Source organism: Diabrotica virgifera, chromosome 1 (assembly GCF_917563875.1).
Source record: "Diabrotica virgifera virgifera chromosome 1, PGI_DIABVI_V3a".
Taxonomy (NCBI): domain Eukaryota; kingdom Metazoa; phylum Arthropoda; class Insecta; order Coleoptera; family Chrysomelidae; genus Diabrotica; species Diabrotica virgifera.
This window is the reverse complement of record NC_065443.1, coordinates 174,154,063-174,171,655: the sequence shown is the minus strand read 5'-3', so window position 1 is coordinate 174,171,655 and position 17,593 is coordinate 174,154,063. Positions and strand designations below refer to the sequence as shown.

At 33.8% G+C, this 17,593-nt stretch overlaps 1 protein-coding gene across 1 annotated transcript in view; it reads left to right on the top strand.

Moving 5' to 3' along the window:
* Positions 1–17,100, top strand: part of LOC126892087 (uncharacterized) — a 29,983-nt gene extending 12,883 nt beyond the window's left edge. The window contains exon 2 of the mRNA XM_050661523.1: positions 17,041–17,100. Within this exon, the coding sequence (XP_050517480.1) occupies positions 17,041–17,100 (60 nt within the window). The remainder of the gene's footprint in view (positions 1–17,040) is intronic.
* The last annotated feature ends 493 nt before the right edge of the window (positions 17,101–17,593 follow it).

Here is a 17,593-nt window from a genome sequence, read left to right as displayed (position 1 = left end):
AAAACAAAGAATAAAAACTAGAATAAAAAGAATGTTTGTAGATCATTATAATACTATAGCCTTACCATTAAGGCTCCTTGCTCAATTTTCCTTTAAAACAATATTTCCTTGTACAACCTCTATATACCCAATTGCACATTTTCATGTCTTCTTTTTTTTTAGAAATTTTATCTCTTTAAAGACTTGCCTCTTTCTTTCCTACTTATATATTTATTAATTCTATCTATTCTTTCCTATATCGTTGGTATTACAATCTAGTGCCTTCTTCTATGTCTTATAAATTATTATTATTAGTTCTCTCTAGATTTATTTTAACAATAATATCATATATATTATGATCACACTTTTAAGGGAGTAGGCGCAAAATGTCGCCTGTCAAAATATTCAATGTATTTTAAATTTATTCATTTTTTTCGAATCCTGAGAAAACTAATAAATATTTTTAAAAAATTTAAACGCAGAATGAAAGACTGCATTATTACCGAACGCCGAAATTCCCTTTAGAATAAGTAAAAAGTTTATTTTGAATCAGATATTTAAAATTAAAGTCACACTAAATTTTCTGTTTTTTTTTTTCGCCCCTGTAACTTATTAAATTAAACACTATGGAAGTTTTCAAGGACTTTCGGCCCTGGGTAATAACGTAATATTTCATTCTGTGTTTAAATTTTCCAAAAATATGTACTTAAGTATTAGTTTTTTCAGGACTCGAAAAAATGAATAAATTTACTCAGTCTACACAATGGATTAATTAAGGAGCGCTTTTCTTACTACATCTTTTTGGGCTATGTAAATTACATTTTTATCCTAACCATGATATTCGCTGTGTGCAAGTACTTGGAGGGGATACGAGAAACGATCGTGCGCGAATAGTGGAGAAATCTTACAACTTTCTTAAATAATTCATATTGTCAATTGAAATTGTCAAATTGACGTATATGTATATTTCGTACCTACTGTCATTGAAGAAGAAAAATTATATGTTGCTCACATTATTGATGTGATATTCAATTATTATATAAAAGTATATTATTTAATTAATTGTATTTTGCTTGCAGTACTTTTCGTTGCAAGATATTTCGGATTTAATCAGATTTATCATTTAGTAAACTACCTTTAAACTTTGGATAGAATTTAAAATTGAACCTAATGTAACGAAAGACTAATGGTGACTATTCGTTACAGCATTAAGGAAGTACAGTCATTATGTGCTTGATATCGTCCCAGTCTCTTAATCTGGGGAATTCCATCCGAATTATCTTGCAACGGATAGTACTGCATTTTAATAATTAATTTTATTTACTACATACAATTGTTTACCTTTTAATAACATAACCTAAATCTTACTTCCTCTTCTTATAATTTTTTTTGGGCTACGGCCTTGACAATTATCCAGCAACAGGACCAATATGACTGGCCAATATAATTAAAAGTGCGAAGAAAGTTGCCGAGGTGTGAAACCAGGTGTCGCTTTTCCGAACTTGTACGGTCCCAATAGTCTAGTTTTGATGTGTTTGATAATATATTCTCTACAGTTCAAAGTTATATTGTGAAGAACTGTGTTCTTCATAATATATACTTTTGTTATTCACCGCTCAGTAGATTGTTCTCAGTACCTTTCCCCAAAATCATTCGAACATTTTTTTTATGAACACACGTTTCATGGTCGTAAGTTGGAATAGGGTATGTTGTATATTGAACCTGTCACTGTGATTGGTAACACACATATTACTTTCTCCAGGGCTAGAAACAGTACACAGAAGGGGGAACTTGATTGGTTCAAGCAATTTCTCTTGAATCGATACTACTCGCTTAATTTTCTCAAAGATTACTTTTATTAAAATTACTGGCTGATTTTTATCCTAGGTTTAATCTCTCCATATAGCTTTCATTTGTCTAAACATCGATATAGTTTAGCTCTCCAGGTCTAGAAGGCCTGTGGCTTGGTTTACTATTCCTTTCCGGTCTCTCCTGTTTGCTGCTTTATTTTTCCAATTTGTGGATTTTAAGTTCTTCTATGTCTCTTTCAACATCTTTGTTCCATCTTTTTGTATGTCTACCTTTCTTCTTCTTTCCTCCTATTCCTCCCGTTTGTAGTATTTTGGGTCTCACGTTTGGCATACTTTGGGTATGTCCCAACCATTTCAGTTTTTGTGATTTTATGATCCCTACTCTATTCGGTTCTTTACACAGCCTCTCCAGTTCTTTTGGTCTTCTTATCCACATTATATTCTACATCAGTCCGCCAAATATTTTTCTGAGGACTTTTCTTTACACTTTCAGCATGACTTGCTCGGATTTGTTCATCGTCCATGTTTCACTGGCATATAACACTACAGGTCTTATCACTATCTTATATTTTCTTATCTTAGCCCTTTTAGATATGTTCTGATTTCATAATAAGTTGTTTAGTTTAGAGCAAAGATACAACGATTACCAGCCATAATTCCCGCTTGAATTTCTTCCTTTATATTTGGTCTCCTAGTGAGTGTCGCTCCTAGATATTTGAATCTTTCTACTTCTTCGAATTTATATATTTTTCCTTCTGTGTTTATTGTCAGGTATTGTCCATGTATGTATTCTCGTTCTGTCCATCCCATTTATTTAGTCTTTTCTTCCTTTCTCCCTATCGTCTCTAGTTTTTTAGTAGGTATTTCTCTTAATTCTTGTTTACTTATGGCTATGACTACTATGTCATCAGCGACTGCCAAGCACTGATGTTTTCGTTGGTATACAAGTCCTTTCTTGTTAATTTTTGCTCCTCTGATTACAATTTCAAGAAGGATACTGAACAGCAATGATGACAGTGGGTCTCCTTATCGTACCCCTTCACCGACCTTAAACTTATCTGTTTCCTTTCCATTTATTTTAACTCTGTTCTCTGTTTCTCTAATAAATTTTAGGATTTTTATTAATTTTTGACTAATTCCAATTTCACATAATGCATTGTATATTTTTTTTCGGTTTACTCTGTCAAAAGCTAGTTTAAAGTCGATGAATAGGGCCACTGTAGATTTCCCATATTCGTAGCTTTCCGCTTGTATTTCACGCAGCAGGAAAATTTGATCCACTGTGCTGCGTCCGTCTTCTTCTGAATTAACATTGATATTCACCTACCTATGTCACTATCTATCTTTTGTTTTATCTTATCTTTTACATGTACTGCAAGTATTTTACATGCAACGTTTAGTAGCGCTATACCCCTGTAATTATGGCATACACTGCTGTTGCCTTTTATGTGAATTGGACACATTGTGGCTTTAGTCCATTCTTTTGGTATGTGTTCTTGTTCCCAAATTTCTTTTATCAACTTTTCCAAATGCTTAATTAGTACTTCAGCTGTTACTTCATTTCAGCTGTTACTTCATCGTTTCCTGGGTTGTTGTTTTTCTTTAGTTTCTCTATTATTTCTTTTTCATTATAGCCCAGTCGGGATAGCATTTGACCTTGCATTAGGAGCTGCACCAAATTTTATTTTTCTAATCTTTAGGGAGGGTCAATATTAGTATAAATTTAAAATCTCGACTGAATTAAACCGTTGCGTTAGCCGCCATCTTCATTTTAAACGAGAACCGTTTTTGCTCAATATCTTCGCCATTTTCAATTTTTTGACAAAAAGTGTACAAACTGAAATTGTTGAAAATATGATTTTCTATAATTTCATTTATCATAATTTTTTTCGTGCGGTCGATATTTTCCGAGTTATGAGGGGAAAATAGTGACAGTTGTAGCATAATTATTTAAATATTGAATTATCTCGTTTATTATTAGTTTTACAACAAATATATCTTCTTCTTTAAGTACCGTGCCCAAATTTTTAGGCGTAGGTAGCTTCCATAACAATTTGCCGATATCGTTCTCGATCTTGTGCGGCATGTAACAATTGATCTGCTGATAAGCCAGTCCATTGACGAAGGTTTCGGAGCCATGTCGGTCGATCTTTCCATTGAGTATTAACTGCAGCATCCTGTATCTGCTACCTCTCATTATATGCCCCAGATATTCAAGTTTTCTCTTTTTTATCATCTTCATTAAGTCACCTTCGCCTTGACCTACTCTGTTTAAGACTTCTGTGTTTGAAATGCGTTGAACCCAAGATATTCTGAGCATTCTACGATACGACCACATCTCAAAGGCTTCTAATTTGTTCATCATATTAACCTTCATGATCCAGGTTTCACATCCATATAGTAATACAGGATACACATAACATTTTAGGAACTTGATTCTTAGTTGTAAGTTCAGCTGAGAGTTGCTCAGAATAGATCTAAGTTTCATAAATGCTCCTCTTGCAATTTCTATACGAGTTTATATACCTATACAAAAATGAAGAGAATTAAAATTTTGTACAATTTTGATGCCATTTATTTTTTTGATAAAATCAATATTTAAGGTAGTGCGTATGTGATAAAGGTGCGAGCGTAAGACCTGACTGATTTTGTAGCAATTGTTTTTGTGCAATATCTCCGCCATTTTGTTGCAATTACGATTTACTACAATTTTTCCAGAGAACCAGTGGCGGGTCTACAAGGGGGGAAATGGGAAAATTCCCCCAACAGGGTCCAAAATAAAAAAAAAATTGTTGAAACATCACGATATATTAGCTGACATAAAACTTAAAATATCGACCGACAAATTCAACCAATAAAACCCGCTAGTTAATAAAATTAAGTGAACTTAATGCATATAATGTCTTTTTATGTCTTTTATATACTTAGTTTGGTTGATGTTTCATTGGAAGTTTCAAAAATTGTATAAAATATAATTCTCTTTATTTTTGTTTATGTACAATTATGTCGTAAAGTTAATAATAAATGAGATAATTCAATAATTATGCTTCCCCTCCGCTTCCATTATTTTCCCCCTTAACTCGGAGATTATTGATCGTATAAAAAAATTGAACCAAAGAAATTGTAGGACATTGCATTTCCAAGAATTTTCTTTCTCACCATTTATGTCGAAAAGTTGAAAATGGCGGAGATATTAAGCAACAACAGTTCTCATTTAAAACCAATATGGCGGCTAATGCGACCCCGGAATTCAGTCGAGATTTTAAATTTACACTACTATTGATCTCTCCTAAAGGATATAATTATAAAATTTGGGGCAGCTCGGAAACAAAATTCAATTCAATAATTATGCTCCCCCCACAACTTTTTACTATTTTCCCATGTAACTCGGAAAATATCAACCGCATGAAAAAAATTGTTAATAAGAAATTATAGGAAATTATATTTTGAACAATTTTAGTTGAAAATGGCGTAGATATTGAACAAAAACAATTGCTATAAAATCAATCCGGTCTTATGCTCGCGCCATTACCGCATACGTACTACCTTAAATATTAATTTTAGCAAAAAGATGAAAGAGATCAAAATTGTGTATAATTTAATTCTCTTTAGTTTTGTATAGATACATATTTGTTGTAAAGCTAATAATAAACGAGACAATTCAATAATTCAATAATTATGCTCCAACTGTCACTATTTTCCCCTCATAACTCGGAAAATATCGACCGCACAAAAAAAAGTATAATAAATGAAATTATAGAAAATCGCATTTTCAACAATTCCAGTTTCCACACTTTTTGTCAAAAAATTGAAAATGGCGGAGATATTGAGCAAAAACGGTTCTCGTTTAAAACCAAGATGGCGGCTAACGCAACGGTGGAATTCAGTCGAGATTTTAAATTTATACTAGTATTAACCCTCCTTAAAGATTAGAAAAATAAAATTTGGGGCAGCTCCTAATGCAAGGTTAGGCCTGTTATTCGTCTAACCCGACTGGACTATTAGGCGGTCTTTCCTCTGTTTCTTCTTGATCAGTATTTTCTTTCGGTTCTTCTTTTTCTTCATATTCTGATATGGGTATTTCATTTAGAAGCTGTTCGAATTATTCTTTCCATCTGTTTAGTATTTCTTCGTCGCTTACTCAATTCCTTCAATTTTTGCTTTTGTAGTGTACAAGTTTCCCTTTTTGTCATTTTTTACTCCTAGATATAAGTTTCTGATTTCTCCATTTTTGTAGCTTTATTCTAAATCTATCTTCATTGTAGTTTATTTTCTTTGAACTCATGATTCTTTTGGCTCGTTTTCTTTGTTCATTTTATCTCCATCTCTGGTGTTTTACTTGCATAATTTGCAGAAGTAGCTGGTCTTTATCATAAGAAAACTCCACATACTATAACCGATTCATCGAGAAAAATGATAATAGACGAACACAAAATTCGAAATACCTGGTACAATTATATAAATGAACTGTATAACGATGATAGACCCGAAGAACTGGAGACTTTAGCTGAAGGTGAAGGACCAGAAATACTAAAATCAGAAATACTACATGCTCTAAAATTGGCAAAAAAACAAGAAAGCCGTTGGTCCCGACAACATACCTGCAGAAATGTTAAAGCTCATAAATGAGGAAAACATTGGAATACTAGTCAAACTTTTCAATGATGTTTATTCGACTGGTGATATCCGTGAATATTGGTTAAAGTCCGAATTCATAACCCTACCAAAAAAACAACGTCCGAAAAACTGTAGCGATTATAGAATGATAAGCCTTATAAAACACACTTTGAAAATCTTTCTGCGTATCATGCACAGTAGAATCAGAGATAAATGTGAAGAAGACCAGGATGAAACACAATTTGGTTTCAGAAATGGACTGGAAAAAGGAAAGACGTCTTTGCTACATTTATTGACTATGAGGAGGCCTTTGATCGAGTACAATATCACAAATTAATTAAAATATTAAAGGATAAAGGAGTTGATAGTCAAGATGTACGAATCATAGAAAAATTATACTGGCGTCAAACAGCGACAGCTTGCATAAATGTAAAATCAACAGAAATGTGCAAAATACAAAGAGGTGTCAGACAGGGTTGTATACTGTCCCCACTGTTATTCAATTTATATTCAGACAGGATATTTAAGGAAGCGCTGCATAATTTGGAATGGGGTGTGAAAGTTAATGGAATTCTGATAAATACAATCAGATATGCAGACTTTACCGTTATTTTAAGTGATGATATGAATGGATTACAACACCTTTTAAATGCCATTGGCACAGTGGGAAGAGAGTTTGGCCTAAATATAAACTGTTCAAAAACAAAATACATGGTATTTAGCCGTTTGACCCATCAAGATTCACGGTTATATGTTGATGGTCATATAATTCAAAGAGTACGCAGTTTTAAATATCTTGGTTGTCATGTTACTGAACAACTAGATCCAAATAAACAGATAAAATGTAGAAATGAAATAGCCCGCACGACATTTTTAAAAATGAGGTCATTCTTCTGTATTGATACCTTGCAACTTCAACTTCGAAAGCGCATGATTAAATGCTACATTCGGTCAGTCCTCTTGTATGGTGTCGAAGAATGGATATTAAAAATATCCACCATTAACCGTTTGGAGGCCTTTGAAATGTGGCTGCACAGACGTATACTGAAAATACCATGGAGGGCTATGCTGACAAATGTGGCAGTCCTTAAGAGAGCAAATGCTACCTGCGAGCTGCTTGATAACATCAAACATAGAAAGATGGCCTATTTTGGACACGTAGTAAGGGAAGACCGGTATATTATTCTTTAACTTATTATGATGGGTAAAATCGAAGGACGCAGAGGAATTGGTAGAAAGCAGGCCTCTTGGTTGAAGAATATCCGGGAGTGGACAGGAATAAAGAAAGCAGAACACCTATTTAGAATAGCTCCAGACAGAGACAGTTTGGCCATGTTAATCGTCAACGTCAAGGGGACTTGATAGGGCACGTTAAGAAGAAGACATGATCTATTTGGTTTACGGTTCTCCCATCTGGCGATCTTCATGTTCCTTAGTATATTCTTTCTTTTGCAAAATCTATTAATAAGTTACCATTTTCATTCGTCGTTTCATGCAGACTATCTTTTCATATGGTGGGAATGTATATTTTTTCTTTTCCTATTTTTTCATTAGCATCACCTAGTACTTTGGGAATATTTTCGAATACTGTATCTATTTAACGAATACGTCAATTTCAACGTATATCCATGTCAGGTTGATTACGAGAAAGCATTTTATCGAGTACAGTACGCCAAGATGATGCAAATACTAAAAGAAGCAGGAATTAACAACCATGATCTGAAAATAATTAAAAACCTTTACTGGAATCAGACTGCAAACCTCAGAGTTGACGGTGAACACACCGAATATGTGAAAATCATGCGTACAGTGGGGCAAGGCTGCATTTTGTTTCTCCTAATTTTCAATCTATACTCTGAAAGAGTATTTATCAAAGATTGGTACGAAACTGAAAAAGGTATTCTACTAAACGGGTACCGGCTAAATAACATCAGGTATGCAGGTTTTTTAACACCATAGTGTTTCCGGACAAGCTAGAAGACCTACAAGTCCTCATAAACAAAATCAGGTATTACAGTCAACAATATGGACTCAATATAAACGTAAAGAAGACAAATCTTATGATCATTATGAAGAAAAAGATAAGAGAAGGTCAACTCTACATCAACCAAACACTGTAGAAAGAGTGAGGCACTACAACTACCTCGGAACCATAATAAATAAAGAATGGACCAACAACCAAGAGATAGGAGCGCGCATCGTAAAAGCTAGATCAATCTTCAACCGTATGGGAGACTTTTTCAAAAGCCACAACCTTTCTCTTGGTATAAAAGTAAGAATGCTGAGATACTGCGTCTTCTTTGTTCTTTTTATGGTATTGAAACGTGGATCTTGAACGAAGATATGTGCCGAAAATTGGAAGCATTTGGGGAGGAGGTCTTATTTGTCACAAATGAGGAGGTCCTTAGGAGAATGAAAAAGAACCGAGAGGTACTAACCACCATCAAATCTCGAAAGTTGCAATACTTTGTACACATTATGAGAAATGAATCCAGATTTGCCCTCCTACAAGCAATCCTGCAAGGAAAAATATTATGAAAGCGAGGTCTAGGAAGAAGAACATCTTAGTTAAAGAACCTCAGAACCTGGTTCAACACAATCAATCAATCAATCAATAATCTTTATTTCATCTGACTTTTACAAGTATTGAAATGCGTCAAATAAAATCTATCAGTAAAAACTATAAGTACATAAAAACAGTTAACATAAAAACATATAAAATATACACAAAAGCATACAAATTGTTAAAAAGATGCCTGCAAGTATTCCTCTAACGAATAGAAAGTGTTTACCAGAAGTAAGTCCTTAACTGTTCTCTTAAATACATAAATATTTGACTCTTTAACATAATTAGGCCATTTATTATACAAACGAATGCATGTTGGGTAAGGACCCTTGCCCACAACGGTCAAGTGGCGAGCAGGGGTCACCAAATCATTTCCGTAACGAAAATTGTAGCCACTCGTTAAGGAAACATCACTTCTGCTAATAAAATTGCATATATGTGACTTTACATAAACAACACAACTGAAAATGTACAGCGAAATTACAGTTAAAATATTTAATTGTTTAAAAACTGGTCTACAGGAATCCAAGCGCCTTCTAAACGTCATAGTACGAATATTTTTTTTTTTTTTTAAGAACAAACACCTCATTAATTCGCGAACAATTTCCCCAACAAACCAAGCAATATTGCAAAATTGACTCTACATGAGCAAAATAGTAAAGTTTTAAGATATCTAGGGAGACAAAATTCCTAAGTTGCCATAGAACATAACAGTGCACAGACAATCTTCCCACTACCTAATCAACGTGAGAGCTCCAAGACAAATTAGAATCCAGGTAAACACCTAACAACCTAGTGGAGTGGCTATTTACCACTGACCCATTGTCAAGTTTAACTAATGGACTCATCTGCATAGTAGAAGGTGAAAAGGTTACCATATTGGTTTTTGATCCATTTAAGATTAGGGTATTATTTAAACAGTAATGGGTCATACCTTTTAAAAGACAGTTTCCTGTTTGTACTACATGAAAAAAATTATTGGAATTTAGTGCAACTGTGGTATCGTCAGCAAATTGAGTGACATAACACCCCGATTGCGGTTCCACGTTTTCTACTCGAACGCTTATTGCATGAGAAAAATTATCTAATGGATTCCGAGCCAAACATGTTGAGCTATCGTTTATCAGTTGATTGAAATCATTGACAAAAATCGAAAATAAAAAAGGGCCAATGATACTTCCCTGTGGAACTCCGGAGAGGACACTTTCTTCTGAAGAAAATATTATATTCCCATTCACATTGACCTTAACCTTTTGAAACCTTTTCGATAAAAAGGTGTGGATCCACTTTAAAGCTGTTCCTCTAACACCACTATGATAAAGTTTTTCCAGCAGTATTGGATGATGTACAGTTTCAAAAGCTCGTGCTAAGTCAAAAAACAAACAGATAACTTTATTACCCTTATCAAAGTTCGATAAGGGTAATAAAGTTATCTGTTTGTTTTTTGTTCTGCACACAACGTCTGTGCCGCTTTTCCGCGTTGTTGCAGATAAAATGAAGAATGTCATGATGATCGCCAACATTCGTCACGCATAGGCACATCAAGAACAAGAATTATTATCTATTTGATTATATAAATCTTCCTTTAGTTCTATGTTTTTCTCTTCAGTCGGTGCGTGTATGTTTATAAATCTTATTTTTTGGTATTTTCCCCTTATTATTAGTATGCATATTCTCTCTGAAATCGGTTTAACGTTAACGATTAGACCTTTTAGCTTTTTATCTACTACAAATCCTATGCCTAACATTATTTTTGCCTCTGCTATTGAAAAATAAATAGTCATATATTTTCATTGAGATTTGGCTTAGTTGTTTTGTTTCTTGTAGTGCTTTAATTTCGAATTTATATTTTTTGCATTCACCGACTAGGCGTTTTAATTTTTCTTCATGTTCCTCTTACATTCCATGTTCCTACTAATATATGTTCGTTTATGGGATTATTTCCATTTATAATCTGTTCATTTTGACCATCTCGTGTACCTTTACTTTGCTGTGTCGTCTCCGCTATTTTAGTCTGCTTTAATTTTGTTGCTAGTAATTTGGCTTTACACTTTTCTCTTTTATTAGTTGTTGTTGGCTGTTATTCAATGTCTATGTTTCTCCACTGATGATTAGTATCTGGTATCCTCTTTGCACATTTTTTCCATTATGCCTCTCTGCCATAGCCTGACTTATAATTTCTTTCTGGATAATTCTTTCTTCTCTTGACATATTATGGTTAATATAGATTCTTTCTTCCTTTTTGGTTTATATTTACTTTTATTTTTCATTACTTCGATTTTGCTTTTCACGCTTGTTCACGCTGAAAGTCCAACGCTGCAAAGACGATATTTTCAATTACAATTATTTTTCTTGTTGTAACGAAAATTAAAACGTAATTTATTTACGCTTGTTTAATTGAAACATATCTTTGGTCAGGTTAGCCTTGGAAACAATTATTATAATTACTCAACCGATATCTGCAAAGTTACTTATGTTTGTAAACATTTCACTCCATTACCATCATTTTTATTTGACCACGATTTTAAGTATTGTGTGTGTATTGTTTGTTGTTAACAATTCGTCCAAACATACCATGTAGTATTGCAGATTTATGTGCTGAAGGTGCGCAACTATTGCAAATTTATATGCGAATGAAAGCAGCCTATGGACACTCATGTTTTGCGTATCCAAAAAAAAAGCTTGCGAATGGGTTTATCGCAATATCATACGGAATACAGGCAAAACGATTATGAATTACTTACACCAAATAAATTGTTGGCGACGAATCTTGATGTCATTACAGTGGAACCTCGTTAACTCGGATTAATCGGGACCGCGGCCGATCCGGGTTATCGAAAATCCGGGTTAGCCGGATAAAATGGTAAAAATTAATAAAATACGGTAAACTTACAGATAAACTCCGTTATAATCGAAATAACATGAAATATATAATATGCACAGTACACATTTAAATTACGTATCAATTACGCCTTTATCAATTCTACCTAATGCTTCTAGTTTCTTTTCCATTGTCACTACAATATTTTTTACGTTTTGTTTCCATTACGTAGACAAAAAAACAACGAACTATTACAGAACGGAATCAAATAATACGACTGTACTACACACAATACGGTCTCAATCGCAACGATGTTCTGTTATTTCATAACAGTGAAGACTAGACCATTGTTTAAAAAATAATTTTTTAATAGGCTTTTAGTCTTTTTTTAACAATGCTAAGACAGTCTGAAATAAATAAAGGATACTACAGGTGCCTATTGTTTCCGATAACACGACAATGAACGTCGTGTGCTATGAGTCATTTTTACTATCGTATATGTAGTTCAAATTACATAAATACCCATTATCTCTCAAATATTATATTACATACATTTTTATTGTTGAAATGTTTGTCTGATAAAAATCGGTCCGAGTTAGCCGGACTTCCGGGTTATCGGGGGCCGACTTATCGGGGTTCCACTGTATTTTGAACCATCTAGTAAGCTGTCATTGATGCAAGGGCAATTCGCCAATTCTCTGTCTTCAAACAAGTTCAACCTTCTGCAGGAAAGGTCATGCTAACATTGTTTTTTTTTCGTCATAAAGGACCCTTGCTCTGAGTTCATAGTGTATTAAGTAATAACCACAAAATATTCAAGGAAATTCTCACGCGGTGTTAGTCTTGTGAACTACCCTGCACGGCCTCATATTACGAAAGTAGTTAAAGAAAATCTACGACGAAAGAAATTAAGAATATTAGAGAATCCATCCTACAGTTCTAATTTATTACTTTGCGACTTTCACATCTTTGGGCCACTGAAAAAGCGTAAAGGTTTAAAATCGTTTTCAGTCGGACCAAGAATTACTAAATGCCGTAAGAGAATTCGGATATCTTGGATATTAAAGCACCCTAATATGTCTGTGTAAGATATTGGCATTGGAGCGACCCGGTCCCGCCGTAACATGTAACACCGTTGCCGTATCCTCTATTTTTTCATACTATCACGTTACAATTTTTTATGATGTTATATTTGTGTGTGAAATGTATCATTTTTGTGTATTTTAGGTATGTTCTAATATGTTATGTATATATAGGTTTTTACTTGATTATTTTAAATCATTGTGACGTTTAACTTGCTAGAAACCTTGTAATATTGTGTAATGTGTTAAAAGTAAGTAGTTTTGAAACACCAATTAAGTAAAGTTTATTATGTTGTTGTTTTCACCAATTTTGAAAAAATGTGAAAACATTGAATTGTCCACGTCCGTCTGTCCGTCCGTCCGTCTTGTCTGTCTGTTTGCAAACTCAACTCTTCCGTTATTATACCAGGTAGAATGACAAATTAGGTGTCAAATGAAAGCTTATTATAATCCAAGGATTCATTTGTCATTCTATCTGTATTAATAACGAAGAAAGTTGTATTCGCGGACGGACAGAAAGACGGACAGACAACCTAGGTCTAATTTCTCACCTTTAGTACTATCCTTGGATTATAAGCTTTAATTTGACACCTCATTTGTCATTATACCTAGTATAATGACGGAGAAGTAAATATTATTATTCTATTATTCTTGTAGGTACATTTAACATTGATTGAAATTATGAAAGAAATATATAGAAAACAGCATGGCAACACTGCGACGTACAAACATAAAAATTCAGCATCGTTCAGCTGTGCCGGCTGTGCGTGACATAGGGTGCTTTAATATCCAAGATGTCCGAGAATTCTAGAAGCAACAAGCACTGTGCGTGGCGCGTTTTACCAGCGTATACATCGGTTGGTGAAACAATGGTATATGTACCTTAATATTGTAGTGGTAATTACATATTTGTAGATATATTTGCCAATAACTTTTTTCTAAACCAAAAATAGGTTTCAATTGACCAATTGAATTTTAAATATGAATAACGGAACCGCAGCGTGATGGGAATATGTTTTGTTACCAGGATTATATTTATTTTGATTCTAACGTAAAAATATTTACTGGAGCAAAAGCGTATTGAGAGTAGAATTATTGTGTATATAAACTGTATTCATCATCATCCATCTTTCTGCATCCAAAGTTGAACATAGGCCTCCCCTAGTTTCTTCCACTTCTATCGATCTTGCGCTTCCTGCAACCGATTTCCAGCGACCCTTTTGACGTCGTCTGTTCATCGTGTAGGTGGTCTACCTCTACTTCTTCTGTCTGCTCGTGGTCTCTACACTGTAATTTTTTGGATCCACCTCCCGTCCTTCATTCTGGCTATATGGTCCGCCCAATTCCACTTCAGCCATGCTATTCGCTTAATAACATATCTATGACGCCTGTCCTTCTTCTGATTTCCTCATTTCTAACCCTGTCTCTGAGAGTCAGTCTAAGTAGTAACCGTTCCATTCTTCTTTGGGCCACTCTAAGTTTAGTTGCTGTGGTCTGGGTTAACGATAATGTTTCGGTGCCGTAAGTCATGATTGGAAGCACACATTGGTCGAACGTCTTCTTTTTCAGATAATTTGGCATGTTACTCTTGAAGATGTCTGATAGAGCTCTATATGCAGCCCATGCTAAGGTGATTCTTCTTTATAGTTCGGCAGTTTAATTGCCCCTGGCAATTTGTATTTCATGCCCTGACTATTTATGTTTATGGACCAATGCTATTTTATTGAAGTCGACTTTCGGATTTTCGCTTGGTACCAGGTTTGTTATGTATTGTGTCTTTCCAAAATTTATGTTTAAACTACCATTCTGACCGGCGCACGTCGGCGTCTAACTCAGTAAGCATAGTTTTAATCTCTTTTAAGTTGTCTTTTATAAGAACTATGTCGTCTGCGGATCGAAGGTGGGGGAGCCTTTCGCCGTCTACATAATGCATTCCTTTGGGGTCCCACTTCAATTGTTTGCAAGCACGTTCCACTACTGCCGTAAAGAATTTGCGAGATAACCTGTCTCCCTGTCTAATTCCTCTTTTGATTTTTATAGATTTGGTATCTTTGTGTAGTCGGACTGTCATCGTTGCATTATTGTATAATAATATATTCGCTATCAGTTTGGAGTACCGATAATATATATGATTTTCCTACAGCGCTTTCATTATGCTTATTTGTATTCGTTGAATTTTTCTATAATCCCTTTTAGCAGTGGAGGTGATTGTTAGTGCCAAAGTTTTTCCTAAAACTTGCCTGTTCTCTAGACTCTAGGTTGTCTACCTCACCTAATTAGACTAACCTAATTAGACTAACCTAATTAGACTAACCTAATTAGACTAACCTAATTAGACTAACCTAATTTGACTAACCTAATTAGACTCTAATTGGTGAATTATATATTATTATCCTGTTTAAAAAATGAATTTCATCAGTGATTACATCCTCTGATTATTAAAATCCTCGATAAAAAAAAATCATTTAATCAGAAGTAAGTAATATCTTTCGGTATAATATATGGAACTCTGGATTGGCGCATAACAAAATACTATGGTGTTACTTTCCCTCTTTAACTAGAGTGATTAATTAAACATTTCGATATACCGAAATAGGTATATCGTTATGTTCGTGCTCGAAAAAGCGTGTTTGTTGCCCAATAAATTAATTATAACATGTAATGGAGATACACGTTCATTTACAACAGATTAAACACACGTTATACGTAGGTCGTACGGATAATAAACCAGTGGGAATCCTACTGATAGTACCAAAGAATTAAAAATATAAGATTAAGAAGACATAACTGTTCACTACTACTTAATAAAAACAATAATTGGGAATTAAACAGGAAAAGATAATATATATAATGTATAGATATACCAAGGAGTACAACTATTTAATATTTACAATAATTACATATAAAGTGAGTGAGAAGAAAACCTCACTGTAATTCAGGTTATTAGTCAAGGAGAAATAAAAAAATGAAAAAACTATTTCAATATTTTAATAGAAGACGTTTCGTACAGTCTTCCTGCACTTCATCAGTTCTACTGATTGCGAAGTTACATATAAGATGTACACAACAATGTCATCACAATGAGTTGTGTTGTTAAAAACTAAATAGCTAAAAAATCCATAAAATTTTTTATGCTAAAAATATAAAATCGCAAAAATGTCACAAAGATACTTAGTGGTAAAAATCCTAAGGTTATTAAATAGTTACATATAATTTATTTTGAAACATGAGGCCAGGAGAAGAAATCTTTTGTTAGAGTCAAAAGAATTCTTTTAAATCCATTTCTGATTCTAACCAAAAAAGCGCACAAAAACCTAAGCAAAAAACAACTGTTAGGTGTCTATCATTAAATGGATTTGGAAAAGAATGTGAAAATCTGAACTAAATTAATGTAAATTACAATAAACCTAGATTTTCACCTAAAGACTCCTTTGTGACACACAAATATAAACAAAATGAAAGTTTTTGCTAAAAATAATTCTTTATTTAATAAAATTAGATATAATTCAGGGTGCATCGTCAACCTGTAAACCGAGTTTTCGTTTGAAGTCTTTTTTGTGACATTATACTTTGCTGCCTTTTGTGTGTCACAAAGGGGTATTTAGGTGAAAATCTAGGTTTATAGTAATCTACATGAATTTAGTTCAGATTTTCACATCCTTTTCCAAATCCATTGAATGATGTCACCTGACAGTTGTTTTTTGCTTAGGTTTTTGTGCGCTTTTTGGTTAGAATTAGAAATGGATTTAAAAGAATTCTTTTGACTCTAACAAAATATTTCTGCTCCTGGCCTCATGTTTCAAAATAAATTATATGTAACTATTTAAGAACCTTAGGATTTTTACCACTCAGGATATTTGTAACATTTTTTGCGTGTTTATATTTTTAGCATAAGAGATTTTATGTATTTTTTAGCTATTAAGTTTTTAACAACACAACTCATTGTGATGACATTGTTGTGTACATCTTATATGTAACTTCGCAATCAGTAGAACTCATGAAGTGCATGAAGACTGCACGAAAATTCTTCTATTAAAAGATTGAAATAATTTTTTCATTTTTTATTTTTCCTTGACTGATAACCTCAATTACAGTGAGATTTTCTTCTCACTCACTATATATTGTATATGTATAGATATATAACAGTTTCCTTATTAATTATAGATCTTATCTAATAGTGAAGTTTGTAGATTAGCAAATTTATTGTCAGATGAGGATGAATGAAAATTTTAATATAATATAAGAAATTTAATCATCATCATTGTCTTTGCCTTATCCCTATGCGGGGTCGGCTTCGCTAATTGCATTTCTCCACACAGCTCTATCTTGGGTCATAATAATGTTAATCCCCTTTACCAACATATCCTGCCTTTTCGTCTCCCCCCAGGTCTTCTTTGGTCTTCCTTTCCTACTCCTTCCAGGAATCTGCACTTCAGCTATTCTTCATATTGGGTGATTAACGTCTCGACGTTGAACATGACCAAACCATCTTAACCTATGCTCTCTCATTTTGGCATTAATTGGTGCCACACCTAGACTTCCCCTAATATACTCATTTCTAATTTTATCCTTCTTTGTCACTCCACTCATCCATCTAAGCATTCTCATTTCCGCCACATGCATTCGTTGTTCCTCTTTCTTTTTCACTGCCCAACATTCAGTTCCGTGCATCATAGCCGGTCTTATGGCTGTTTTATAGAATTTTCCCTTCAGCTTC